The sequence below is a fragment of the Thalassophryne amazonica genome, chromosome 17 (assembly GCF_902500255.1).
Source record: "Thalassophryne amazonica chromosome 17, fThaAma1.1, whole genome shotgun sequence".
Taxonomy (NCBI): domain Eukaryota; kingdom Metazoa; phylum Chordata; class Actinopteri; order Batrachoidiformes; family Batrachoididae; genus Thalassophryne; species Thalassophryne amazonica.
In genome coordinates this window covers 16108438-16124481 of record NC_047119.1, presented here as the reverse complement: position 1 = coordinate 16124481, position 16044 = coordinate 16108438, and the positions used below count along the sequence as shown (strand labels likewise).

The 16044-nt window shown below is 35.0% G+C and overlaps 1 protein-coding gene across 1 annotated transcript in view; it reads left to right on the top strand.

Annotated features, from left to right (window-relative positions):
- Positions 1-16044, top strand: part of col27a1a (collagen, type XXVII, alpha 1a) — a 176848-nt gene that overhangs the window by 137392 nt on the left and 23412 nt on the right. Inside the window, exons 31-41 of the mRNA XM_034191963.1 lie at positions 419-463; positions 582-635; positions 4033-4086; positions 4406-4459; positions 4578-4631; positions 4721-4774; positions 4908-5015; positions 5108-5161; positions 14251-14358; positions 14463-14516; positions 14663-14716. Of these exons, the coding sequence (XP_034047854.1) occupies positions 419-463; positions 582-635; positions 4033-4086; positions 4406-4459; positions 4578-4631; positions 4721-4774; positions 4908-5015; positions 5108-5161; positions 14251-14358; positions 14463-14516; positions 14663-14716 (693 nt within the window). The remainder of the gene's footprint in view (positions 1-418; positions 464-581; positions 636-4032; positions 4087-4405; positions 4460-4577; positions 4632-4720; positions 4775-4907; positions 5016-5107; positions 5162-14250; positions 14359-14462; positions 14517-14662; positions 14717-16044) is intronic.

Genomic DNA, 16044 nt, shown 5'->3' with positions numbered 1-16044 from the left:
CAGCTGGATGTAAATGCAGAGTCTTTTATTGTATCCACTCAGCAAAAAAGTTGGAGGTACACAGGACTCTCCCTATCTGTCTGTCCGTGATTTTTGTAGGCACAAGGCTTAAACTCTTTGGTGGAATTCAGCTAAACTCCACACAATGGAAGCACACCATATATGAAGGAAAATAATTCTGGTTTAACATATTAAAGCGTGGATAGTTGGACTTGTGCTCATTTAATTTAAACAGCCTTGACCTTACCACACATTACACCTCTCCACAATCTTTCATATAATTCTCTTCATACTGTATGAAGATGTTCTGCTGACTAGTGCAGAAATGAATGACCAGCATACTACCAGACCTCGGTGGAAGTACGCACTTTCTGAGTGCCCTTTAGTTTAAATTGCTTTCTTTCTCATCTCCCTGCAGGGGATGATTGGAGAACCCGGAGAAACTGGTCCTAAAGGTTTTCCTGTAAGTGTACAATTTGTGATGCAATTTGGAATCATGATCGTGCATGACCAGCGTGACTCCTGAACATGTCAAAAACATCGACCCTTGTACCTGCAGTCTGAAACTTATTTGTCACTAGGGCATCCAAGGACCCTCGGGACCACCAGGGGACAAGGGAATTGCAGGCGGACCGGTACGGCCTTTCATCTGGATCTCAGTACTTTCACATAGTTCTGTCTTCTTTCTTGAGCTTTTCAGCACCTTTGTCCCTGATTTTACTGACTAAAGTGTTTTTTCTTCTTGTGTCGTCTCGTATTCTGCTTTACTGTATTGTTGTGTTCTTAGTTTCAGTATTCTGACTCCAACTGAAACTGCTGGACAACTGTTTCTTTGCTGGTCTTCATAAAAATACTTACTACTTTTACACAAACTGCAATGCTTTAAAAAGTCTTTATTCTTTACCGCTGTCCTACTTGTGGCTCCACTTTATGGGCTCTGAGGGTAGCAGAACAGAGAGAAAGTGGCAGCAAATGTGTCAGTGTGCGTGCAGCATGGATTTAACTCAACGTCATTAATTTCAGGCAAACCCCTTGGTTTTCCACTGGTATGAATGATTTTCAGGCTGTTCTGTTTCTTATTACAAATATGGATATTTAATTACTCATATTATCTGTAATATCGTTCATAAAGTTCACAACTTACACCTACATCATTCATAAAGTTCACAACGTACACCTACAGTAGCACAGAACAATATTACACGTTGTTCTATGCCACTAGACCATCACCAGGGGAGGTGATGGTCTCATGGTTAAGGCGTTGGGCTTGAGACCAGGAGATCCTTGGTTCAAATCCCAGCTGGAAAATCACTAAGGGCCCTTGGGCAACGTCTTTAATTCCCTATGTACTGAGCGCCTTGTATGGCAGTGTGTGGAGAATGTGAGGCATTACTGACTACGTTTACATGCAGTTAATATTCGGGTTAATGTCAATATTCCGGTTTCTGAATCATTTCTGAATCATTAGGAATAACCCGTTTACATGCTTAAGCAGACAGAGTTACTCCTGTATACATGGTCACTGGTATCATTTGGAATATCCCCATCTAAACAGCGACGCATGGACAACGTCCACACGCACGGAGAACGTCATGACGCAAATATGTGTCATTTCCGTTTCTTCTTCCTCTTTATGTCATCAATAAAAGACATTATATTCATTTCTTTCACGATACTAATGAAGTACTCGGTTTACTCTTCGCTCCAAAAGTGTAGTGCTGTGCTGCCGCGTCTGGATTTCGCCATACTTGTTTACCTCTGCTTCTGTAGTGTCCGGTAGGTTGCGCGCGCCGCATACAAGTAGTTGCTGTACTCAACAGACCAAGATTCTTTGCGGATAGGACATGCGCAAAACACAAACTAATGTTCCTTTCTATGGGGATATCCCGATGCGCGTTTATATGACCTGATATTCAGGTTAGAAAAGGAGTAACCCAGCGGTCATATTCGGGTTTTTAAAAACCAGAATATGAGCATATTCAGGTTTTTGCGGGTGTTTACATGGCCGTGCGCAACCGGGTTATTGCTAATATTCCGGTTATGAAAGGGTTATCGGCTGCATGTAAACATAGTCATTGTAAAGTGCTTTGAGCATCTGATACAGATGGAAAAGCGCTATGTAAATGCATTCCATTTACCATTTACATGTGTGAGAATGAATTTCTAATATACAAGGTAATAGTACATATGGTCTTGAAGTCAGTAGGGGCTACAGCAAACTAACATTTGACACCAATGACTTTGACCTTCACACAAAAGACTGACCTCTGGCTGACCTTGCCAAGGCAATTCTGGAAGCCACCTAAATGTGTGCCACATTTGGTCCAAATCAGATTGAAAATGAAATCGTTAAGGGCAGCTTCACGATCAACCTTTATCAACATACCATGTTTGGTAGAAGTCAGCAAAAGGACGTGGGAGGAGTAGGCCAACAAACAGACAGGTAGACATGACCTTCACCCCAATGGTTGATTTTTGGAAAATTTGACCTTGTTGGGCAATTCAGGAACCCACCTCCATATGTGCGCCATGTTTGGTGCAAATTGGAGTGAAAAGCCTTAATTTTGTCCTTTCGTCCCAATTCCTTGACGTATATGATCGAGCTTTGGCAAATTTGGGCTACCTGGGTATTTCCAGAACCTACCTAGATATGTGTGCCATGTTTGGTGGTCACTGGAGTGAACAACAATATGTTCACTTTTGAGTCCTATGGCTTTGACCATAAGCAAAACAAGCCATCTAATTGCAATTCTGGGGTCACCCTGTGGAAATGTGGGATGTGCATTATTACTCATATTCTTCCTGTTTATGGCATCAAACTAAAACACAACTGAATTAAGTATAAAAATTTAAACGGAATAAAAAATTTTGCACCATAGTTTTGTGCTGGTTTTCTTACTCGCCGGATTCACGGGAGGAGAACGGGGGTTATAGACTGTGTTCAGCTCATAGAGTATAGGGGAGATTGGGGCGATCAGGAGATAGCTTGGGTGCTTTGTGCACAGAACCTTTGTCTCATAAAAAAAAAAACTCTTACATCTATTACCTACTGTATTTCCCATCTATTGGGCCAGTTCAAAAGCAATGACAGATGACAAAATGATTGGTTTAATTCATGTTACACCCAAATGCACTTGCAGTATGTATTTTAGACTCTATGCTATAGATTGTCAAGATAGGGCCCTTTGTGTGAACAGCTGATTGGGTGTTAAGTGGGAGTAAAATTCAGTCCTAGTGGGAGGTGAACAGAGGACTACAAATAACCTGTTTTTGATTTTCTGTGAAGGCTCACAGTTAGCCAGGTGGTTTCCATAGTAGTAGAGAAGATTCAATCTTCTCTACTCTTTTTTATATTGTTTGCAGTGTTAAATACTGATGATAATAAGAGTTTATTTCTATATAGTCTTTACAAACAGCCAAACAACCATGTCAAAGGGCTTTGCAACATCAAAACAAGATGATTGAAAATATCATCTTTTTTCCACAGTAATCACCTGTTCTCCATTCGCTCATCTCGCTTTGTTTACGTTCACTGATAAAGAGACAGCACACAGTTATGAGGTCGATTCTTAAGTTTCTTTAGGCTCATTACCAGCATTGTGAAGTCATAAAAGATCAGACATTGACTTCAGTCATATGTTAGTATTGCTATTGTTTGGACTAAATGTGTGTGTGTGTGTGTGTGTGTGTGTGTGTGTGTGTGTGTGTGTGTGTGTGTGTGTGTGTGTGTGTGTGTGTGTGTGTGTGTGTGTGTGTGTGTGTGTGTGTGTGTGTGTGTGTGTGTGTGTGTGTGTGTGTGTGTGTGAGTGAGTCAACTCTGGATCAAGCGTTCAGAGTGATTAGAAGCATCAGAAGCATAATTAGTGTCAAGATGGTAATTACATTCGAAGCCACACTCCAAAGCAGATGGCTTTCTGACGTATCTGTTTGTTTTTTGACATACTAAATAAGACCTGATGTGATCGGTAATAAACATCAGTCGATGTTTTTAAGGTCTGATTGCAATCAAAGTGTGTGTGTTGTCATTTCCAGGGACCACCGGGGCCACCGGGAACGGTGGGACTGTTGGGAGAAATTGGTCCGAAGGTGAGAGACATTATAAACACACACACATGCAAAAGGTTTGGTGAAGATTAAGTGATTAAATATGTGTTTGGCGTGTTGACCCACTGCAACATCTGTGGTTCTCCCTATTCCAATCAATCAATAATGGTTTGTATTGAAGTAATCTGGCCTATTTCAGTAATTAACCCACATGAGAGATGTGTCCTTTTTGTGTCTATTTCGTAATGGAACTCACCCCGACACACTGTAACAAACGCCAAGGAATCATTATTGTTTTTTTTGCGTCTTTCTCCAAGATCATTTAATATTTTCCTCTCTCCATTCTCTCCATATTCATAAGGGTCCTCCAGGAAAGGTGGGTGAACCAGGACTGCCAGGAGAACCAGGAAACAAGGTGAGGAGAAAGAACTTTCTTAATGTGCATTTATGGGATAAACTGCTTTGTTTTCAATAATCAAAAAAGAAATTAGTTTGCCTGTGTGCTGATGTGAGTGTGTGTGTCTGTGTATCAGGGAGACACTGGAACTGTTGGGAACATCGGCGAGCCGGGACTCATAGGACAACGGGTACATTTAGCAAAGTCGGCCTGTCAAATGTTTTGCATTCCTAACAGGTGGCGCTACTGTGCATTTCATTCACATATGTGTGTGTTTAGGGAGAGCCGGGTCTAGAGGGAGAAGCTGGACCAGCTAGTCCAGATGGAGCCAAAGTGAGGACTTTTCTTTTTCCTGTCTTTATTAACACTGTCTAAATTAAAGCCACTGATTACGCTCATGTCTTTTATGTTTCTTTCAAATAGTCATGCTCATGATTAGTCTTGATGTCTGTCCTTAAATGCGCAGGGTGAAAAGGGTGATATGGGTCAGGAGGGCGACAAAGGAGACAAAGGTGAAACTGGGCTAAAAGGAAAAGAGGGACCACCTGGAAATCCTGGACTCACTGGCGTCAGGGTACCTGGTTTACGTGATTTTTACAAGTCATACATGCGTGCTGTTTGCAGGATCAACTTCATGGGTTTTTGTGTTCCCCTCTACCCATCTAGGGTCCAGAAGGGAAACCTGGAAAAATGGGGGAAACAGGGAAACTAGGACAAAAGGTATTCACATCAAATTGTCTCTGACACACCTCCACCAAAACTCTATGAGATGGAGGTCCAGTTCTACAGTATTTGTTACCACACAGAGAGAGTTTCTGTATTATCCCACTAACAGCCAGAAAACAATCAGGCAAATAAATGGTAATAAAAATCTCACCTCTTTGGCACAGGTAAGAAGAAGAAGAAAGTTTTGTAAAAGGGCTGTTATACAACCCCTGGCAAAAATTATGGAATCACCGGCCTCAGAGGATGTTCATTCAGTTGTTTAATTTTGTAGAAAAAAAGCAGATCACAGACATGACACAAAACTAAAGTCATTTCAAATGGCAACTTTCTGGCTTTAAGAAACACTATAAGAAATCAAGAAAAAAAGATTGTGGCAGTCAGTAACGGTTACTTTTTTAGACCAAGCAGAGGAAAAAAATATGGAATCACTCAATTCTGAGGAAAAAATTATGGAATCACCCTGTAAATTTTCATCCTCCAAATTAACACCTGCATCAAATCAGATCTGCTCATTGACATTGACCCTATGTGTCTTTTTGCAAGGAATGTTTTTGCAGTTTTTGCTCTATGGCAAGATGCATTATCATCTTGAAAAATGATTTCATCATCCCCAAGCATCCTTTCAATTGTCCAAAATATCAACATAAACTTGTGCATTTATTGATGATGTAATGACAGCCATCTCCCCAGTGCCTTTACCTGACATGCAGCCCCATATCATCAATGACTGTGGAAATTTACATGTTCTCTTCAGGCAGTCATCTTTATAAATCTCATTGGAAAGGCACCAAACAAAGGTTCCAGCATCATCACCTTGCCCAATGCAGATTCGAGATTCATCACTGAATATGACTTTCATCCAGTCATCCACAGTCCACAATTGCTTTTCCTTAGCCCATTGTAACCTTGTTTTTTTCTGTTTAGGTGTTAATGATGCCTTTCGTTTAGCTTTTCTGTATGTAAATCCCATTTCCTTTAGGCGGTTTCTTACAGTTCGGTCACAGACGTTGACTCCAGTTTCCTCCCATTCGTTCCTCATTTGTTTTGTTGTACATTTTTCGATTTTTGAGACATATTGCTTTAAGTTTTCTGTCTTGACGCTTTGTCTTCCTTGGTCTACCAGTATGTTTGCCTTTAACAACCTTCCCATGTTGTTTGTATTTGGTCCAGAGTTTAGACACAGCTGACTGTGAACAACCAACATCTTTTGCAACATTGCGTGATGATTTACTCTCTTTTAAGAGTTTAAAATCCTCTCCTTTGTTTCAACTGACATCTCTCATGTTGGAGCCATGATTCATGTCAGTCCACTTGGTGCAACAGCTCTCCAAGGTGTGATCACTCCTTTTTAGATGCAGACTAACGAGCAGATCTGATATGATGCAGGTGTTAGTTTTGGGGATGAAAATTTACAGGGTGATTCCATAATTTTTTCCTCAGAATTGAGTGATTCCATACTTTTTTCCTCTGCTTGGTCTAAAAAAGTAACCGTTACTGACTACCACAATCTTTTTTTCTTGATTTCTTAGTGTTTCTTAAAGCCAGAAAGTTGCCATTTGAAATGACTTTAGTTTTGTGTCATGTCTGTGATCTGCTTTTTTTCTACAAAATTAAACAACTGAATGAACATCCTCCGAGGCCGGTGATTCCATAATTTTTGCCAGGGGTTGTACAATACTGATCTGTGACATCCAACTGTCTACCTTTTTGGCGCAAAAAAAAATAATCGGACCCCTTTGTTTGTGAGAGTCCTGGACTAGGCATTGAGGTATCTCACTACAGATGTCCCAGATTACCTTTATAGATCCATGATCTATATATTGCAATACTTGACTGTACTGTTCACTGTATATATATACGAGGTCTATCAGAAAAGTATCCTACCTTTTTATTTTTAAAAAAACTATATGGATTTGAATGACGTGCGATTACACCAATCATGCTTGAACCCTCGTGCGCATGCGTGAGTTTTTTCACACGTGTCAGTGACGTCATTTCCCTGTGGGCAGGCCTTGAGTGAGATGTGGTCCCGCCCTCTCGGCTGAATTCCTTTGTTTCACACGCTGCTCGAGATGGCGCGCGTTGCTTTATCAAAAATCTTTCTGGACCTGTGAGGAATATCCGAGTGGACACTATTCGAGAAATTAAGATGGTTTTCGATGAAAAGTTTAACGGCTGATGAGAGATTATGGGGTGTTTCTGTCGGTGTAAGGACTTCCCACGGAGCGGGACGTCGTGCAGCGCTTCCAGGCGACGTCGTCAGCCTGTTTCGACCTGAAAACATCCTAATTTAAGGCTTAATTCACCCAGGACGTCGTGAGAGAACAGAGAAGATTCAGAAGAGGCCGGCATGAGGACTTTATGCGGACATTCCACTGTTTAAGGACATTTTTTAATGATAGACGTGTGTGCAAATTCGCTGAGACGTTTCCGTGACGACTCGGCGAATCTGTGTGCGCCACGACAGGAAAAACACCTCCGTGTTGAAAACCATTTGTAAAATTCAGAAGGCTTTTGATGGCTTTCAAAAAGTGAGTAACTGAGAAATTGTTTAACAGCTTGGGCATGTTCCAACTTGCCCGTTAAGGTTTCCAACGGAGGTGTTTTTCCTGTCGCGACCCCCCGTGGTCGGGTCCGGCCCGACATGCGACTCTGCCCGCACGTTCTTTCATTACAAAATGTCCGTTAACAATGGAATGTCCGAATAAACTCCTCATGCCGACTTCTTCTGAAAGTTCTCTGTTCTCTGACGACTTACTGGGTCAACAGAGCCTGAAATGTGGAAGTTTTCAACTTGAAACGGCGAGACGCTGCCGCCTCGCAGCGCAGATCGCCGGCAGGCACCGTGGGCCGTCCTTACGGCGACACTACCAGACCAAAATCTCTCATCAACCGTTAAAATTTTTACGGAAAACCAGCTGAATTTATCGAATGGTGTCCACTCAGTTGTGCCTTACAGTTTTGAAAAAATTTTGATCAAACAAAGCAGCAGTCTCTGAGCCATTCCTAAACAACGAAAAAACAACGAGAGGGTGGGCGACTCCTCACTCAAAGACTGCCCACAGGCGAATGACGTAACCGACAGGCGTAAAAAACTCTCGCATGCCCACGAGGGTTCAAGCATGTCTGATGTAATCACACGTGATTCAAATCCATATGGTTTTTGAAAAAATTAATAAGGTCGGATACTTTTCTAATAGACCTCGTATATATTGCCCAACAAATTAAAAAAGATGAATGGTAAATAAATGGACTGCATTTACGAGGGTAGGCTGAAAAGTTCTAAGGCTCACTATAATGCAGTTAATGCATTACTCCTTCATGGGGAGCCTTAGAACTTTTCAGCCTACCTTCGTATATAGCGTTTTCCATCTGCATCAGATGCTCAAAGCGCTTTACAATTATGCCTCACATTCACACAGACACACTCACACATCGATGTCAGGATAACATTTACAGTGAAAACAAACTTAAAATTTTATGGAGTAATCAAGTAGAAAGAAATATAGAGCACATTCAGAAATAAAAAAATATATTAGCAGAAAGTAATCAAGTACAAAGAAATATAGAGCACATTCATTAATAAAAAGTGTATTAGAAGAAAGTAATCAAGTAGAAAGAAATATAGAGCACATTCATTAATAAAAAGTGTATTAGAAGAAAGTAATCAAGTAGAAAGAAATATAGAGCACATTCATTAATAAAGTGTATTAGAAGAAAGTTTTCAAGTAGAAAGAAATATAGAGCACATTCATTAATAAAGTGTATTAGAAGAAAGTTTTCAAGTAGAAAGAAATATAGAGCACATTCATTAATAAAAAGTGTATTAGAAGAAAGTAATCAAGTAGAAATAAATATAGAGCACATTTATTAATAAAAAGTGCATTAGAAGAAAGTAATCAAGTAGAAAGAAATATAGAGCACATTCATTAATAAAAAGTGTATTAGAAGAAAGTATTCAAGTAGAAAGAAATATATAGCACATTTATTAATAAAAAGTGTATTAGAAGAAAGTAATCAAGTAGAAAGAAATATAGAGCACATTTATTAATAAAAAGTGTATTAGAAGAAAGTAATCAAGTAGAAAGAAATATAGAGCACATGCATTAATAAAAAGTGTATTAGAAGAAAGTAATCAAGTAGAAAGAAATATAGAGCACATTCATTAATAAAGTGTATTAGAAGAAAGTTTTCAAGTAGAAAGAAATATAGAGCACATTCATTAATAAAGTGTATTAGAAGAAAGTTTTCAAGTAGAAAGAAATATAGAGCACATTCATTAATAAAAAGTGTATTAGAAGAAAGTAATCAAGTAGAAATAAATATAGAGCACATTTATTAATAAAAAGTGCATTAGAAGAAAGTAATCAAGTAGAAAGAAATATAGAGCACATTCATTAATAAAAAGTGTATTAGAAGAAAGTATTCAAGTAGAAAGAAATATATAGCACATTTATTAATAAAAAGTGTATTAGAAGAAAGTAATCAAGTAGAAAGAAATATAGAGCACATTTATTAATAAAAGTGTATTAGAAGAAAGTAATCAAGTAGAAAGAAATATAGAGCACATGCATTAATAAAAAGTGTATTAGAAGAAAGTAATCAAGTAGAAAGAAATATAGAGCACATTTATTAATAAAAAGTGTATTAGAAGAAAGTATTCAAGTAGAAAGAAATATAGAGCACATTTATTAATAAAAAAGTATATTCGCAGAAAGTAATCAAGTAGAAAGAAATATAGAGCATATTCATACATAAAAAGTATTTTAGCAGAAAGTAATCAAGTAGAAAGAAATATAGAGCACATTCATTAATAAAAAGTATATTAGCAGAAAGTAATGAACTAGAAAGAAATATAGAGCACATTTATTAATAAAAATCATCAGAAAGTAATCAAGTAAAAACAAGTATAGGGCACATTCATTAATAAAACAGGATATTAGCAGAAAGTAATCAAGTAGAAAGAAATATAGAGCATAATCATTCATAAAAAGTATATTAGCAGAAAGTAGTCAAGTAGAAAGAAATATAAAGCACATTCATTAATAAAAAGTATATTAGCAGAAAGTAATCAAGTAGAAAGAAATATAGAGCACATTTATTAATAAAAAGTATATTAGCAGAAAGTAATCAAGTAGAAAGAAATATAGAGCACATTTATTAATAAAAAGTGCATTAGAAGAAAGTAATCAAGTAGAAAGAAATATAGAGCACATTTATTAATAAAAAGTGTATTAGAAGAAAGTAATCAAGTAGAAAGAAATATAGAGCACATTCATTAATAAAAAGTGTATTAGAAGAAAGTAATCAAGTAGAAAGAAATATAGAGCACATTTATTAATAAAAAGTGTATTAGAAGAAAGTAATCAAGTAGAAAGAAATATAGAGCACATTCATTAATAAAAAGTGTATTAGAAGAAAGTAATCAAGTAGAAAGAAATATAGAGCACATTTATTAATAAAAAGTGTATTAGAAGAAAGTATTCAAGTAGAAAGAAATATAGAGCACATTTATTAATAAAAAAGTATATTCGCAGAAAGTAATCAAGTAGAAAGAAATATAGAGCATATTCATACATAAAAAGTATTTTAGCAGAAAGTAATCAAGTAGAAAGAAATATAGAGCACATTCATTAATAAAAAGTATATTAGCAGAAAGTAATGAACTAGAAAGAAATATAGAGCACATTTATTAATAAAAATCATCAGAAAGTAATCAAGTAAAAACAAGTATAGGGCACATTCATTAATAAAACAGGATATTAGCAGAAAGTAATCAAGTAGAAAGAAATATAGAGCATAATCATTCATAAAAAGTATATTAGCAGAAAGTAGTCAAGTAGAAAGAAATATAAAGCACATTCATTAATAAAAAGTATATTAGCAGAAAGTAATCAAGTAGAAAGAAATATAGAGCACATTTATTAATAAAAAGTATATTAGCAGAAAGTAATCAAGTAGAAAGAAATATAGAGCATATTCATAAATAAAAAAAATATATTAGCCGAAAGTATTCAAGTAGAAAGAAATATAGAGCACATTCATTAATAAAAAGTATATTAGCAGAAAGTAATCATGTAGAAAGAAATATAGAGCACATGCATTAATAAAAAGTATATTAGCAGAAAGTATTCAAGTAGAAAGAAATATAGAGCACATGCATTAATAAAAAGTATATTAGCAGAAAGTATTCAAGTAGAAAGAAATATAGAGCACATTCATTAATAAAAAGTATATTAGCATAAAGTATTCAAGTAGAAAGAAATATAGAGCACATTCATTCATAAAAAGTATATTGGCAGAAAGTAATCAAGTAGAAAGAAATATAGAGCATATTCATAAATAAAAAATATATTAGCAGAAAGTATTCAAGTAGAAAAAAATATAGAGCACATTCATTAATAAAAAGTATATTAGCAGAAAGTAATCATGTAGAAAGAAATATAGAGCATATTCATAAATAAAAAAATATATTAGCAGAAAGTATTCAAGTAGAAAGAAATATAGAGCACAATCATTCATAAAAAGTATATTAGCAGAAAGTAATCAAGTAGAAAGAAATATAGAGCATATTTATTAATAAAAAGTATATTAGCAGAAAGAAATATAGAGCATATTCATAAATAAAAAAATATATTAGCAGAAAGTATTCAAGTAGAAAGAAATATAGAGCACATTCATTAATAAAAAGTATATTGGCAGAAAGTAATCAAGTAGAAAGAAATATAGAGCATATTCATAAATAAAAATATATTAGCAGAAAGTATTCAAGTAGAAAGAAATATAGAGCACATTCATTAATAAAAAAGTATATTAGCAGAAAGTAATCATGTAGAAAGAAATATAGAGCATATTCATAAATAAAAAATATATTAGCAGAAAGTATTCAAGTAGAAACAAATATAGAGCACAATCATTCATAAAAAGTATATTAGCAGAAAGTATTCAAGTAGAAAGAAATATAGAGCACATGCATTAATAAAAAGTATATTAGCAGAAAGTAATCGTGTAGAAAGAAATATAGAGCATATTCATAAATAAAAAGTGTATTAGCAGAAAGTATTCAAGTAGAAAGAAATATAGAGCACATTCATTAATAAAAAGTATATTAGCAGAAAGTAATCAAGTAGAAAGAAATATAGAGCATATTCATAAATAAAAAATATATTAGCAGAAAGTATTCAAGTAGAAACAAATATAGAGCACAATCATTCATAAAAAGTATATTAGCAGAAAGTATTCAAGTAGAAAGAAATATAGAGCACATTCATTAATAAAAAGTATATTAGCAGAAAGTAATCAAGTAGAAAGAAATATAGAGCACATTCATTAATAAAAAGTATATTAGCAGAAAGTAATCATGTAGAAAGAAATATAGAGCATATTCATAAATAAAAAGTGTATTAGCAGAAAGTATTCAAGTAGAAAGAAATATAGAGCACATTCATTAATAAAAAGTATATTAGCAGAAAGTAATCAAGTAGAAAGAAATATAGAGCACATTTATTAATAGAAATTATATTTGCAGAAAGTAATGAACTAGAAAGAAATATAGAGCACATTTATTAATAAAAAGCCTCAGAAAGTAATCAAGTAAAAACAAGTATAGGGCACATTCATTCATAAAACAGGATATTAGCAGAAAGTAATCAAGTAGAAAGAAATATAGAGCACATTTATTAATAAAAAGCATCAGAAAGTAATCAAGTAAAAACAAGTATAGGGCACATTCATTAATAAAAAGTATATTAGCAGAAAGTATTCAAGTAGAAAGAAATATAGAGCACATTCATTAATAAAAAGTATATTAGCAGAAAGTATTCTAGTAGAAAGAAATATAGAGCACATTCATTCATAAAAAGTATATTAGCAGAAAGTAATCAAGTAGAAAAATATAGTGCACAATCATTCATAAAAAGTATATTAGCAGAAAGTAATCAAGTAGAAAGAAATATAGAGCATATTCATTAATAAAAAGTATATTAGCAGAAAGTATTCTAGTAGAAAGAAATATAGAGCACATTCATTCATAAAAAGTATATTAGCAGAAAGTAATCAAGTAGAAAAATATAGTGCACAATCATTCATAAAAAGTATATTAGCAGAAAGTAATCAAGTAGAAAGAAATATAGAGCACATTCATTAATAAAAAGTATATTAGCAGAAAGTAATCAAGTACAAAGAAATATAGAGCACATTTATTAATAAAAAGCATCAGAAAGTAATCAAGTAAAAACAAGTATAGGGCACATTCATTAATAAAACAGGGTATTAGCAGAAAGTAATCAAGTAGAAAGAAATATAGAGCATAATCATTCATAAAAAAGTATATTAGCAGAAGGTAGTCAAGTAGAAAGAAATATAGAGCACATTTATTAATAAAAAGTATATTAGCAGAAAGTAATCAAGTAGAAAGAAATATAGAGCATATTCATAAATAAAAAAATATATTAGCAGAAAGTATTCAAGTAGAAAGAAATATAGAGCACATTCATTAATAAAAAGTATATTAGCAGAAAGTATTCAAGTAGAAAGAAATATAGAGCACATTCATTCATAAAAGTATATTGGCAGAAAGTAATCAAGTAGAAAGAAATATAGAGCACATTCATTCATAAAAGTATATTGGCAGAAAGTATTCAAGTAGAAAGAAATATAGAGCACATTCATTCATAAAAGTATATTGGCAGAAAGTAATCAAGTAGAAAGAAATATAGAGCACATTTATTAATAAAAAGCATCAGAAAGTAATCAAGTAAAAACAAGTATAGAGCATATTCATAAATAAAAAAATATATTAGCAGAAAGTATTCAAGTAGAAAGAAATAGAGCACATTCATTAATAAAAATATATTAGCAGAAAGTAATCAAGTAGAAAGAAATATAGAGCACATTCATTAATAAAAAAGCATGTTAGCAGGAATAAATCAAAGTTTAAAGCTAAATTCAACCAAATAAAAAGATGAAAGTCTCATTTGTTTCATTGCTTCTTAAATATGCAGTCTAAAGTCTCAATAATAATAAATATTCACATGTTTTGTGTCACAAACAAGAGAATTCATACATCATTTGTGTATATTTAGGGTGCCAAAGGTCAGCAGGGTCATCTTGGAGAGACTGGTCAAATGGGGAAGACAGGTCCGCCAGGTTTCATTGGGCCAAAAGGATCAAGAGGAACCATTGGCCATGTGGTAAATAGTGTAGAAACTAACCATAAACACCTTATATAAGTTTAAATGTGATCTAATTTTCTAAATTACCAGTAGTGTGGCTGATGACACTCATGTTCTGATAGGGTGCTCCTGGTCGAATGGGACAACAAGGAGAACCTGGTCTTGCAGGTTATGAGGTGAGATTATCTTATTATCTATAGTTTGATTTCATTCAAAGTGTCACTGTACGATATATAGAAAACGTATAAACAACTCTGTAATGGTGATTAATTTGTGAAATTATTCAGTTCACAGTGTTATTTCTTATGTCATTATTATTCAGGGTCATCTGGGACCGCAAGGCCCCATAGGGTCTCCAGGACCAAAAGGTGAAAAGGTACACCTCGTTCACTTTACATGTAACTGTCATTGTTTCTCATTTAAAGTCAGACCATCTCAGAAATATATATATATATATATATAAACTACACTATACTTCCATACTGTTTGATATTGTGAGGCTTTTTTTTATAGTTATGGACATAGGTTTACGTACACCATACAAAAAGTTATTACATCAATTAGAATGTGCTTTATTTTCATATAAATTTATTTAAAAATAACACAAAAAAAGATTATTTCTGTTTTTATTCACATTGTCAGATTTTCATTGGGTTACATACACCAAGATGACTGTGTGAAAGATTTGAGGTGTCCAGAAATTAACAGAGATGACAGTGGAGTTTTTAAGCAGATAGTTAATAACAGTTTGGAAAGGGAGAAAGAGAAGTGTTTGGCACTTTTTTAACCAAAAAAGACCAGCAGTGGCTTTTTTAAGACCAACCACTGTATAAAGTTGTGGGATAGGGTTACGGAAAGTAAGCTGAGAGGAGAGGAATCTGTAAGATGAGAAAGAGTAGTACTAGAGAGGGGTGTTATTTCAGAAAATTTGGAAATCTATAAATGTTTGCATGGAATATGGAAATATACACAGAATAAACCATAGCAGGATAAATTTTGGGTCATTTGCTTCCAAAAACCCATATGGATGGAGCCAGTGAAGATATCGGGTTCAAAAATCGCCAAAGATATCTACGAAAATGTCATATCTTGAGAACCGCTGCACCTAGAGACTTGAAATTTGGCTCCAAATGTTGCTTGACCCCAAGTTTATATTTAACTTCTATAGTAACAATAAGCCTATCTGGTGTTTTTTAAGAGTAATTGACAAAAAAAACCTAATTTCAGTACATATGAGGTCTGTTAGAAAAGTATCGGACCTTTTTATTTTTTTCAAAAACCTGATGGATTTGAATCACGTGTGCTTGCATGAGCTGACCTTGAACCTTTGTGCGCATGCGTGATTTTTTTCACGCCTGTCGATTGCGTCATTTGCTTGTAAGCAGCCTTTGTGTGAGGATGGATGGAGTCTCTCGTTGTTTTTTCTTTGCAAGGAAAAAGATGGAACGACTGGAGCAGAGCGACTGCATCAAATTATGCCAGAAACTGGGCGACAGCCAGGTGGAAACCATTCAGATTATTCAGACGGCTTTCGTGACGATGCTATGGGCATCACACAGATTAAGGAGCGGTACAACTGGTTTAAAGACGTCCGCACAACGGTGGAGAACGTGCCGCGTTCCGGGCAGCTATCAACATGCAGAAATGCCCAGCTCGTCCACAATTTCTCGGATAGTCACACGACTGAAAAGCCACAGAAAGCCG